Source organism: Ostrea edulis, chromosome 8, assembly GCF_947568905.1.
Source record: "Ostrea edulis chromosome 8, xbOstEdul1.1, whole genome shotgun sequence".
Taxonomy (NCBI): Eukaryota; Metazoa; Mollusca; class Bivalvia; order Ostreida; family Ostreidae; genus Ostrea; species Ostrea edulis.
In genome coordinates, this window is record NC_079171.1 from 49,739,445 (window position 1) to 49,753,088 (window position 13,644).

Below are 13,644 nucleotides of genomic sequence, written 5' to 3' on the forward strand. Positions count from 1 at the left end.
ATTTTTTTCTTTATTCAACTTTGTTTAAGCTTTTAAGATGACGTAAATTATTACAGTACAATAGAACAGGCAAATGACTTCAGGTGATTGTTGCATATAATTATGGATAATGGATGTACATAGAAAATAGTTTTAGATAATGAATATTCAAATAAGTTTCCTGTAAAATCGTTATGAGACAATGAGAAACTGCATCTTCTTATCATTTTTGCCTTATTTTATTTTCAATGACCTTGTAGATTAGCTTATAAGTTAGTAGTGGTAAGAGTTTGACATGTCCGAAGGAACTGGACAAGAGTGAAATATATATCAATAAAAGTAATGATTAGCACCCATGCTGATGATGCAGTACTTATATCAAACGCACTAGATGATTTACATCTGTTTGCTTCCTTCTATGATAATGTTTCCAGAGAGTAAATGGCGGCATTATAATTTTTTTCAAAAGATAGATATCCAAAAAGCTATTTTTTGACGGGAATGAACTTAATATTGCAAAATATGTCCGAGCGTTTTTTTCTCCAGATCAGGATCTTTCTTTAAAGTTAAATCTATCTAGCTAAACATGAAACAAATATAAGATTTAAAGAGCAAATAATAAAAGCAAAAAAGGACTAAACGGTAAATGTTTCTTTTTTTATTTCCCCCAAATAGCTGAAAGGAGATGTACATTTACTGTTATCAGAAGTAAGTGTGGGATTTTAAAGAAAAACATACATTTCAAATGCAGTAAGTCATCAATATAAACATATCATAATGATTAATAGACGGTTTCACCTAGTTATAAGGTTATAGTTTACATATGATACAGAAAAGTTTATCTTTATTGGAACTATAGAGTGATGATTACAATTATATATAATTTAACGAGGTTTCGTTGGCACAATTGCGAACCGTTTCTAAAAATTCCCACAAATTAATACCTTTACAAGCTTACTGTTTGTGTAATATTTCTGCAGTAACCGTGCTGATATTACTGATATCGCTGAGTGAAATGTTGGTATTTTTGGTCATACCTCAATCAAATCTTTAGCTGTTATGAAAAACACCACACAGTCGTCCACTTCTACTTTTTACTTAGATGTTTTATTGAAAGTAGATATTAACGGCAAAGTGACAACTCAACTGTCTGACAAACGGAATGGTTACAGCTTCTCCATCGTCAACTTCTCGTATTTATGTAGCAATATTCCAATGTCACCAGCATATGGTGTTCATATCTTTCAACTGATTCGATACGCAAGAGTCAGACAAACATTTGATGAAATAGGGGGTTTCAACAGTCTGTCTAAATTAAAGTCAGCATTTTGCAAATTATATGGTCGCCATAACGATGTAGTTTGTCAATACAACCTATCATTCTTTCAAACACTGTCTGACGTGTTTGATACCGATTGTTAGACCGTTTTTGGCACACTGGCTTTGACCACGGTTAACCCCGTTTACCTGATCAAGATACAGGGTAATTGCGGGTGTGACCGGTCGACAGGCATGCTTATTCCTCCTAGAAAGGTGATCCCACCTTTTGTGTGTTCAGAGGTCTCTGTTTTCCTAACTATCTAATAGGTATTGCTTATATAAGTTTTTAAGATTAATCGCAGCTTCACATTTTATATATTAACTGAGCATAAAGTTATGTACTGGAAAATATCCAGGTTTCAAGTCATCTCTATTTCTTTTAGAATTGTATTTTATAGATGAATTATTCGTAAAACACTAATTTTAGACAAGAAATCAATCACTCATTCTATCTCAACATGTCATATTGTATATTTGTCTCAATAATGTACATAGGTTTTGAAATGCGGAATTCAAAACTGAGGTCAAACCTCACGTTCCTACTTGGGCCAAAACACTCGTTCTCAACACAAACTATTCGTTCTTCATCTTCAAAAATTCCATTATCTCAAAAATCCGTTCTTTTCAAACCATTCAGCGTTTGTTCCCCCAACAAAACCGTTCACCCTCCATCCTTCGTTCACTGGTCCATTAGTGTAGCAGTACGTTCCAAGCTATGTTGCTACATCTTTTTACAATTCCGCTTATAATTCAATGTGTTAAGCAATTCTTGGCACACCGATTTTGACTGCGGATAACTTCGTTTACCTGATCAGGATATAGAGCTCACGGCGGGTGTGACCGGTCAACAGGGGATGCTTACTCCTCCTAGGCACCTGATCCAACTTCTGGTGTGTCCAGGGGTACGTGTTTGCCCAACTATCCATTTTGTATTGCTTGTAGGAGCTATGAGATTGATCACTGTTCGTTATCTTCACCTTTCATTCATATTTCTTGCATCTTTCTTTGAATAGATTAGGTTGCTATTGAAATGACATTAATCCTGTAAAATGATCTGTTTACGTTGAGATACACTGGTACATCAAAATTGGTACCGTACAAGTTTTACATTATGACCCCTGGGTCGAGGCCTCTGCTGGTGGACTGTTACCCTCTGAGAGTATCTACACCCCAGAGACTTAATACTCTGTTACTACCTTGAAAATACGGATGTATGTTTAATTGCTGGGATGAAGTTTAGAAATTCATTTCAAATTTCAGGGTTGTCTCTCTGATGTATAACTCCTATCCTTGGACAAATTTGGTTCCAGTTTTTGGCACTCTAGTTTTCCTTTTACCTCTTACAAATTTATTCAAAAGATATTTCGAGTTTCCAAAATGTGGGCTTGAGCATCACTGAAGAGGCATTATTTGTCGAAATGAGCATCTGGTGCATCAAAAATGTTACCATACAAATGTATAAGTTTTACATTAAAGATACACAAATTAACATTGATGCCAGAACTGAATGGATTTCTAAATTTGATTTCATTGTATTACATAACTGATAACATGCAATATCATACGGGCAAGCACGATATTCAATTTCGAAGTTCCTATCACAATATATATTTATCATAGCATGAAATACCTCAACGATATCATAAAAAGAAATAGATTTAAGTATTTGCAATATCACATCACCCTGTAAATTTGGTATTTTTGAACAAACATTCAACGGATTCTCTTCGCAGGAGCTTGTTCTGCGTATGATCAATTCTTAAATCGAAAGAAGCTACTCAAAAATATGTTGTTATAGAATTTCGTTTAATATCTGCATTTCGCAAAAGTTATGGTCGTTATAATGATCTAATTTACTAATACAACTTTCCATTGGGTACAATGTTGTCTGACATGCTACAGACCATTATATTTCCTTCTAAATACATTGGTTTTGACTACGTGTTATTAGGTTTATCCGATCAGGATATTGGGTTCAGGAATGTTGTTACTGGTCGAAAGGGAATGTTTACTCCTGCTTGGTATATCATTCCATCTCTGATATGTTCAGGGGTCCTTGTATGTCCTCCTTTTGATTATTTATAGGACTTATGAGATTGATCATTGTTTGGTATCTTCACATTTTCATTAAAAAAAAAAACAATGGAGATTATTTGATTTCTATATCTAAATAATCCTGTTTAATTGACAAGGATTTACCGTGTCTTAACCCATAGCTTAGCAGGTCTGTAAACCTATCTGCATGTCAACCGGCGGTAGTCCAATCACCTCGGGTTCGACCTTCAATATATGCGCAACTTCCGCTTCCTTTTGGAGACCGACCTGAACTATACAGACAGCATTCCCCTCCCGCCCTTCCCTATCAAATTTATTCATATACACCTACCCTCATTTAAGTCTCTAACATAAAATTCCTTAAGTAATTCCATTTGTTCCAGTAATTTGCTGTCAGTTTTCTTTTTCAGATACCATGCCAATTGGCCATAGCTCCAGTTCACGTCAGAAACACATCTCATCCAGCAAATTCTTTACATCCTGGTTTTTGCTGGGACTGGCATTTAGTTGAATAGCCTCAATTCACGGAATACGTGGAAGAATGGCAGTTTTATGCGGATATCACAATCCAAGCTACTGCCCCCCACCTTTTTTCTTTCTGTCACATTGTTTCTTAATAGAGGCAGGTCTTGGGGGGTATAATTGAGTAAAGTGGTCGTCCGATCTGGCCCGTTGTTTCACCCCCTTCTGTCATACAAAGACAGAGGGCAGTAAGTGACAAAGGTATATTATAAAAATACCCTAAGTTAAAAATGTAAAAGTCGATTGGGGCTACTCAGGACGTCTCTTCAGTCCTGGTATCCCTCTCTCCCTCTTGGCAATGGAGGGGAGACCTCATCTGGAGTACCAGGGGGAGGACTGGTACGCCTCACCAGGGAGGCAATCTTATGAAACAGGGTAAGCAGATCGGGCGGGCACTTTCGGTCCCAGAGAAAGTTTCGCAGGCTGTGATGCCGGCTCTCGTGCCCTCACGAGGCCACCGGTTTGCCCTTACACTTCGGTTGGTACTCCAGATACCCTTCTGGACCTGCAAATATTTGTATCTTTCGTAACAATGTGGCCATAACGCCAATTCACCTCTAAGTTCATTCAATGTTAATCCGTATCTTGTACTGTATATACTTGTGGATTTCTTGCAATAAATGGTAAACTCAAATTTGACTTTTCCTTGAGATTTCAGGCAGGCAGGAGGCATCATGCCATGTGTATGTTCGTGGCACCACCACATGGTGGTGCCACCCAATACTTCCGATTGTTCAATTAAATGACGATAACGAGCAGTGATGAAAAGGTGAATATACATTTGTAACGAACAGAGGCCAATCTTGTAAATGTATGGCCTTCTCTTAAATTTGTATTCTTTTTAGAAATTATGAGATCGGTCACTGTTCATTATCCATACTTTTTCAGAATACAAGGTCAGGAAAACGGAGTAATTTGAGTCCAAATCAGTATAACAGCTGGTATGAACAAACCATACAGTATCTGACCTAACGACAAGTTGTATTTACAAATAAAATCACTATTGATATAATAGAATTTGGAATCTGCTGAGTTGAAACGACTGTTAAAATTCTTGTAACATGAAATTGTTTATCAGAAGCTTGCCTCCATTTGAACAATTGTTCATACGCAGCATATGCTTCAGCATATTGAATCAGCTGAGAGATATTAAGATCATATTCAGGTGATAAATGAATATTCTTATTTAAATATGGGGAGTTAGCGATAGAGAAGCTGACGTGTCAGTTCGTTTGTCATAAAGCCGAGTTACTTTGTCATTGACATTATTGCGCTATGGAATATCCATAAATATTATCAAAACCACACGGTGTCTTATATTTTGAGTTCACTAGGATTTATCGACAATTATATCGAAGAAAATTATAGCCATAATTATATGCATTCCTTTTGTATTCTTAATTGCGACTTTGAATTTATTATATGATATTTTCATTTTCCATTCATAATTCTAAATCTAAAATGTAAATTTTGTACCAAGTTCATATTGTCGCCCCTCGCGTATATATTTATTGCTTGTTATTATTATGATTATCATTATTATGATATTGCTTGTTTTTAAAGTTGTCAATGATAATCTTCAAAAGTACTATATATCAAAAACGGTGTAAATCAAATGTGGGTTCTAAAATACCTAAATAAATTAGTTTATTTGATATGCAAAACTTTTCTGAAATGAACAGAATAAAAATGAATGACTTTTAGACATTTCACACGACCATTCCTCACTATACATTAAAGGCTATACCGTTTTAAATCATAGACAATTGCTTTGTCTACAAAAATGGAGAAGGTACATATGCATGTTCATATCCAGTTATCAAGCAATCACTTTGTTAAATATCACTCTGATTCCACCCACAAGTACTCTGATATTGAAATAAAATATGCTGGAGTTCCTCATTCACAATATATTACAACTGTCTCTGGGAATTCCCATGGGCACTAATTCTGTTTTGTTTTTGGCTGACCTGGTTTATATGTGAGAAGAAAATAAATGGTGCTTTAACTAGACATTTAGATAGATCGATGACGTTTACACATTAGCACTAGTCATTTTCGTATCATATGTCGATTTGATATAACCTTGTGAACTCGAACAACACAGACACTACAGAGTCGTCCACATCTGTTCCGTACTTAAATATTTTATCAAAATAAAATACTAACGACAAACTAAGGATTCAACTTTATGACAAACGTAATAAATTCAACTTTTCCATCTTCAACTTCCCATATCTAAGTCGCAATATCTCGTTATCACCTGCATATTGTGTTTCTATATCGACTAATTGGATACACGGAAGCTTGTTCTGGATATGATCAGTTTTTAAATCAAGGCAGGCTACTGCAAACAGGTTGATGTTACGAGGATTTCAACAGTTTCGTTTAAAGTCAGTATTTTGAAAATCATATGGCCATTATAGCAATTCACACTTATAGTAATTATATCTGTCCCCACATCTGTTATATCCAAGGGCTCGTGTTTTCCCCAATTGTCTAATTTTATTGTTTACATGAGATATGAGATTGGTCATTGTTCGTTGTCTTCACTTTTCTTTAATTCGCCAACATCGAAAGATTTTAAGGTACAATCAGAAAGAACTGTGGTCCTCACTTCTAAATGCCGAGAGTGTGGCGAAGTAACAATAACTACCCATGTTTACGGCTCAGGTTTCACGCAGTCACTGTGCGAGCCGTGTTAGCATTCACGACCTTCCACTTACGAAGCGAACGACCTACGCCTGAGCTACCGCGAAGTGTAAACGAAGAAATCCATTGTTAAAATCATTGTAAAGATTGATTGGTTGTTTTTGCTTTTTCCCGCCACATTCAATAATTGTTCAGTTATCTGGTGATGCTCAGTTTTTTTATTGGTGGAAGAGATAACCCAGATACAATGTACCTGGGAAAGACCATCGACCTTCCGAAAGTAAACTGGGAAACTGTCTAACTTACCGGGAGTCTGTGTAAAAAATGACATAACAAATGGAGATGAGATAGCATTCAATCAAATGGCAGCTTGTATTTGCAAATGATAACATAAAAATGTAAAAATATAAAACGATTGTAGCATTTGCAAAATGCTGACTTTAAACAAGACTGTTAAAACTCTTGTATCATCACTTATTGGTCAGTATCCTGTCTTATTTCTTTTCCATATATTATATAGACTTAATTATTTCGACTGTGGAGTATGATCTATATGTAGAATGTAGAATTGCAAAACAAAATTGTAATCCAGAAAGAAAGAAACTCTAATAAAAAAAAATGCAATACTCTACAATCTTCAGCATAGTATTTACAAAATGTTATTTTTACATACAGTGGTAATCATCGGACATATATATCAACGTGATTTAACAGAAAGTGCGATCTTCTAGAAATATGCAACAGTATTGTAGGAGTTATGAGATTGATCTTCATCTTTCATTATGTAAAATTTTGATGCTACCAAAGTTCACATTGGTATTCATATGCATGTATATGGGGAAGGATATTCGATTTCAGAGTATAGATCATTTTAAATATACCCTGATCGGATTAAATCCCCAACCAGGAAGTAGTTAAGACATTTTACTCACATGGAATGATTCTCCAGATCCCTTGAAAACCTTTCCTCTTTCATATTATTCGCTTTCCTGGACAATTTCTTTAGAAGAGCAGAGGAGATTAACCCAGTCACTGATATAAAATAGAAATTATGGAACTTAACAATGATATAACATTCAAATTTATACAATCAATCGCCGATGGCAAAATAGAAATGTATATATATATATATATATATATATATATATATATATATATATATATATATATATATATAAAGCACGGAAATAGCCATGAACATTTAATGTACATAACTGCCCTAAGTGAAGATATATTGAATTTAAAGCACAGAAAATTTCACTTTATTTCGATACCCACTTCCCCCTCTACCTGGGGTTGAATATCCTAGCAGCATGTAACCAACGCACTAGACCGCTTGATCATCTCGGCAAGTCAAAAAACTTGCCTTCGATGACGATGACATTCTCGCCACGCTGTCACACGCTCTACGGTCATTGAGAATGGAAATGGGATACAGTTATTTAACGTACATTTAAGAGGATCATGCAATCGAAATATTTTATATAAAGCACGGAAATAACAACGAATAATTGTATCTAATTTCCGTTTAGCGTGTGACAGCGTGTATTTCTTATTGTAGGATTGTGTACTCGAACATGGTCAGTCAGTTTGATTCCTATTTGTCTTTAATAATTTTCTGCACATATAGGGCACGTCATGCAATATTTTGTTTATATTTACACGTCATAGTTAAATTTACATTGAAGTTTTTGAAGTGTTTGTATAAATTGGCAGTATCGTATCGTGGATCCTTCATTTGAAGGCGGTTGCCTTTTCGTGGTTTGATGTAAAATTGGCTTTAGTGAGATTTGTTTCAAATTAGGTAATTGACGTCTGCTGTAGAGTATATCCATGGGCGGAATTAAGTCATTTAATGTTTCTGATTGTTGAAGAATTGGGAATACCTGCTTGTCTGTTTTGAACATGAGATTTCTCGGTTTGTGTGTAAGAACGAAAGGAATTTTGTTGTTTGTCTCTTCATGTTGTTTAATAGATCGCAATTCTGTGGTGGGAGTTTATGTGGCCTTTTGTATATTAGTGTGATATTGGTGCCATGAGTTAAACATCAAATATTGATGGGAATCCGTATTCTTTTGTAGAGATTTGTTATCATTTTACCCCTCCTTTAAAAATGTTAATTCATTTTTGTTAATTTCCATTGTAAATCGTATTTTATCTCGTATTCAGCATGTTGTGGAAATGTAGATATTGTAATGATGTCGTCCAAAAATAAAGCTATCATCTAAATAGCATTTCCAGTTATTCTCAATTTACAGGCCAAACTCTTATCCAAAAACGGTTGTGCATTATTCAATAGTTTCTTCTCAAGAAAGCCCAAAACTAAGCTGCGTAAGTGGGGGCGACTTTTTCCCATGGCTGTTCCTTTTGTTTCAAGAAAATATTTGTTATAAAAAAGAAATGATTATTTACCAAAACTATTGTGATTCCTTCCAGGATAAATTCCTTTCAAAATATTGATTGTAATACACCTTGATGTTTATTTATCCAGGAAGAAATGGTTTCTATACCCAAGTTGTGTGAGGTATTTGTATACAAACTAGGGACATCAAAACTCACCAAGTTTGTACTTTCCTCAACATAGATAGCCCTTCTTGTCCAACACAAAGTAATTTCCAAGTTATTATACTGAAGCCCATCTGCAAATTAGTTTCGAGTTGTATTCGGGGCAACATAGATGTCTTAAACCACATTCCAAAACTCGTAGCAAAATCTGGACAGTAGACGAGTGAGAAGGAACAAATGTCATTGAACAACATTAACTAGAAACTAGGGAAAATCTGAAATTCTCTCTCTCTCTCTCTCTCTCTCTCTCTCTCTCTCTCTCTCTCTCTCTCATTGATTTACTTAAAAAGATAACGAAAAATAGATAACAAACATATATACACGATACAGATTTCGGCAAACACAGACACCTGCATATATCAGAGGTGGAATCAGGTGCCTAGGAGGAGTAAGTACCCCATGTCGATTGGTCACACCCGCCGTGAGCCCTATGTCTTGATTAGGTATAATTTATCAGAATAAACTAAACCATTAATTTAAAGTCAGTCTTGTTTATATATGTTCCTTATGTTGCAATACATATATATTTGTACACATTTAAGACATATATTTCGGTAGTGATGGCGGAGAGATATCAAAGAAAGTTCCAGTTTCGCCCCCATACAAAATAGTGTGGCAATTAGTAAGGATTGACGCTATCTTAAAGTACATTTAAACAGGTTTCTGGCTTTTGGTGGGTTTTTTTTTTTTTTAACCTAGAAAAGAAAACGGAGTTAATATTTTGTGAAAAGTCTATGCCACACAAACTCTCACGGCTAACATCCTTTTGTTAAATCGCAGTTGATTTGCAGTAATAACACCTCCTCATAATTGGGGTATGGAAGGTGATAAACGGTACGCATGATCACTGTACACACTGTAGACATCATTGTTTGGTTTTGACATATGTTGATACACGTTGGTATTCAACTTTGCTCTCCTTAACATACCGCCATCATGATGACGGCCTTCAACTGCGCCAAATAGACGTCTAATCATTCCATCAGGTGTCGTTATGCACTGAAATTTTAAACCGTGGACTCTTTTGTGACTATTAAACATCACCTGAGACCGAGGTCTGCATATCGGTCTACAGTTCCGTCAATGAACCCCCAGCAATTGGACAGAGGCGCTCCACATATATTCACGACTGCTGCCATTTCATCCAGTTTTGCATAAGACAACCAAGGCTGTTTTAGGTTTTCAAGGAGATACTCATCTCCTGTATCTTTGTCATCAAGGACTAATTGGAAATATATGACAATTAAGCAGGTGGTCTTCCAAATACATGGGAAAGATCCTCTAATCTATTTGGGTATATCAATCCTAGTATGAGAATACACAATGCAAGGTGAAGATAACGAACAGTGATCAATCTCATAACTCCTATAAGCAATACAAAATAAATAGTTGGGTAAAACAGACCCCTGGACAAACCAGAGGTGGGATCAGGTGCCTAGTAGGAGTAAGCATCGCCTGTTGACTGGTCACACCCGCCGTGAGCCCTAAATCCTGATCAGGTAAACGGAGTTATCCTTAGTCAAAATCAGTGTGCCAAGAACGGCTTAAGAAATGGTATGAAACACGTCAATCCTGCCTGAACACACAGTCCTGTTTTTACATACAAATTTGTTTCGATTATGCAGTGATATTCATAATCCTAGCAAATTATGTTTCTGAAATCGGAATAACAGGTGGAATTGTTCGCCGTTTAATTCATCCAGGTTTAATTGATGATAAACTGATGCCACTTTTTCATTACCCATGCAAGACAAAACTTAAACATCCATCGTCTGCCAAAGCTGCAAGCAACATTATATTTTGCTCCATTATTTTCTTTAATCTTAAGGCAGAAAAACACCGTTGTGTTTATTTGCAAATTTTTACCCAAACCGATTGTTTTGTAACCAATGACTTTACACGTAAGCATACACGTACTTTTTGTTCAACATAACATTACGTTGGATGCGTGTATTTGTAAACTTAAATCATTATGCATACACGTACACGGTCAATTGCTCAACCTCTCTTAAATTAACTTTAGAAAAACTATTCTTTAATCCAATAACTTCTTTAAGCAATTGCCCACGATGTAAAGAATGTAAAATATCCCTCTAGAAAATAGTCAGACTGTTATTTATTTCAAATGACGAACTAACATGTCATGCAAATGATTTACTAAGAGATATTTTATGAACCTATATATATATATATATATATATATATATATATATATATATATATCTGTGTGTGTGTGTGTGTTCGTGCACTATGCCGGGACTTACGACACGTATAAGATTAAACAGGAGCAACCTACGACATTTTGAAAACCTACGACACAAATGTGTGTCGTAGGTTTGCAGACCCTTTGGAATCGGAATTTTTCATCGTGTTTTACCGAGAAATTTTGTATAGTGTGAGTTTCCGGTTTACACATGATTTTTGTTACACACAAATCCGAGCCATAATGGAGTAGTTACACACTTTCCTTCTTTGCCATATCTGAGCATGCGCAAAAAGAAACTTCCTATGGAAACAAGGTCGAGTGGATGACAATGCAAATGTAAGTGTTTTTATTTATTTAATTGAATATAAGTAGTCAATTAATGATTTAAAATTGATATTTGTGTTCCCCTCCGTTTAGTTTGAATACATTGGGGTATGTGACGTATCGTTATTCTGCAGTAGTGATGAGAAAAAGTAAGTTGACCTTTGACACGACTAAGATACAATAAGATGCGTGTAAGGTTAAATAGTTCAATGGTTTTCATTTTATGTATGTTTTTGTGTTTGTTTTATATCGTCATGATTATCTTCAGTATTTTGGTTTATCATTGATTTGACAAAAAGCATCCTTTGGTGACGGGCTTTCAAGTTTGTTCAAATAAACTTTTAATAAAGGGACACACCCTTTCAAAGGGAAGATATAATTACAAAATTGCAAAAATAGGGTGGGGTCACTTAAAAATCTTCTAAAGAACCACTGGGCCAGAAGAGCTGAAATTTACATAAAAGCTTTCTGACGTAGTTTAGATTAAAGTTTATTCAAATCATGACTCCTTGGGTAGGGTGGGGCCACAATAGGGGATCAAATATCTTACATGTACAAATTTAAAGGGAAAATCTTCAAAAATCATCTTCTCAAGAACCACTGGGCTAAGAATTAGAGTACAAATTAACATAAAAACTTCCTGACATAGTGTAGATTCGAGTTTGTTAATACCATTACCCCCTGGGGTAGAATAGGACCACAATAGGGAATCAAAGTTTTACATGTACAAATATATAAGGAAAATCTTTGAAAATCTTCTTCACAAGAACTAGGAAAGTAGGAAAATAACAAAGCCAGGAAAGTATAAATTTACATAAACTCTTCCTGAAATAGTGCAGATTCAAGTTTGCCAAAATCATGCCTCCCAGGGAAGGGTGGCTGCCCCGGATCAAAGTTTTACATACAAATAAGTATAGGGAAAATCCTTAAAAATCTTCTTCTCAAGAACCATTAGGCCAGAGCAGTTTACATTTACATGAAAGTTTCCTAGACATACAGCTCTGTAGTGCAGATTCAAGCTTGTAAAAATAAATTTTCCAAAAGGTGTCGCTGTGTTTGGTATAATTTTTTGTTCGTTCTGCACAAACTTGCTCACTCAGCTTGACACAGCCTAGGTGTTCACATGCAAATTTTTAATTTTCGTAACTTAAAATTTCATGTAGCAATGGTGGCCAGATCAAATTTTCCTTCCAATGTTCTAATAGAATTGCATGGACATGAGTATCATTTTTGTATACAATTTAAAGTATGTTTTTGCATGTACACATTTTCCAATGCTTGTACATAATTATTAAACACCAGGTACGTCCTCCTATCCCCTCTACAATTAAGCTATGTGTGTGTTTTCTTTTGGAATTAGATTTTAGGTAGGAGAAATCATGGTGCTCGTGAGTATAGGTTTGGGCTGCAATACTTGAATAGGGATCAAAGCTTTAGAAGCGAATCTGTAGAAAAAATCTTTAAATATGTGTCAAGGTGAATCAGGTAAGCGATGTGGCCCATGGGCCTCTTGTTTGAATATGCAGTTGATGAAGGATCAGGATATGCCTTTGCCGTATCCGCTAATTAATGAGTGAAAATTACCATCATTGTACCACAAAGCAACAGTCACTGTACTGTTGTTCAATTCAGTTTGCCATCATCTTCTAGTCTAAGACAAGCACATTCAATAAAGTTCCAAACACAGGATTGGGAAATGGCATGGTATCGCACACTTTCACATTCAATAACATCTCCATTTAATTTATTTTAACAAGGCCTGCATGTACAGTCACTTGACCAAATGCATATCGTACTGCAACAGTCCTTCACAACTACCACATCTTTGGGTACCCTTATAATAGAACCATGTCAAATATACCACATCATGCCAAAACGTTGGGGTCAGTCATTGAAATGCTCTAAATGTTTAATATACAAGCCAAATCTTTGTTCTCAACTCAGTGATTTTTAAGGCCCATTTTGGGTCCGAATTTCGGCCCTTTCCCCTCCTAAAAATTGCCAATTTTCCCCCAATTTAG

The 13,644-nt window shown here is 35.5% G+C and overlaps 1 protein-coding gene across 1 annotated transcript in view; it reads right to left on the reverse strand.

The window, feature by feature from the left end:
* LOC130049728 (transient receptor potential cation channel subfamily M member 2-like) overlaps positions 1-13,644 on the reverse strand; it is an 88,413-nt gene that overhangs the window by 15,545 nt on the left and 59,224 nt on the right. The window contains exon 13 of the mRNA XM_056147677.1: positions 7,461-7,560. Coding sequence (XP_056003652.1) covers positions 7,461-7,560 — 100 coding nt within the window. The remainder of the gene's footprint in view (positions 1-7,460; positions 7,561-13,644) is intronic.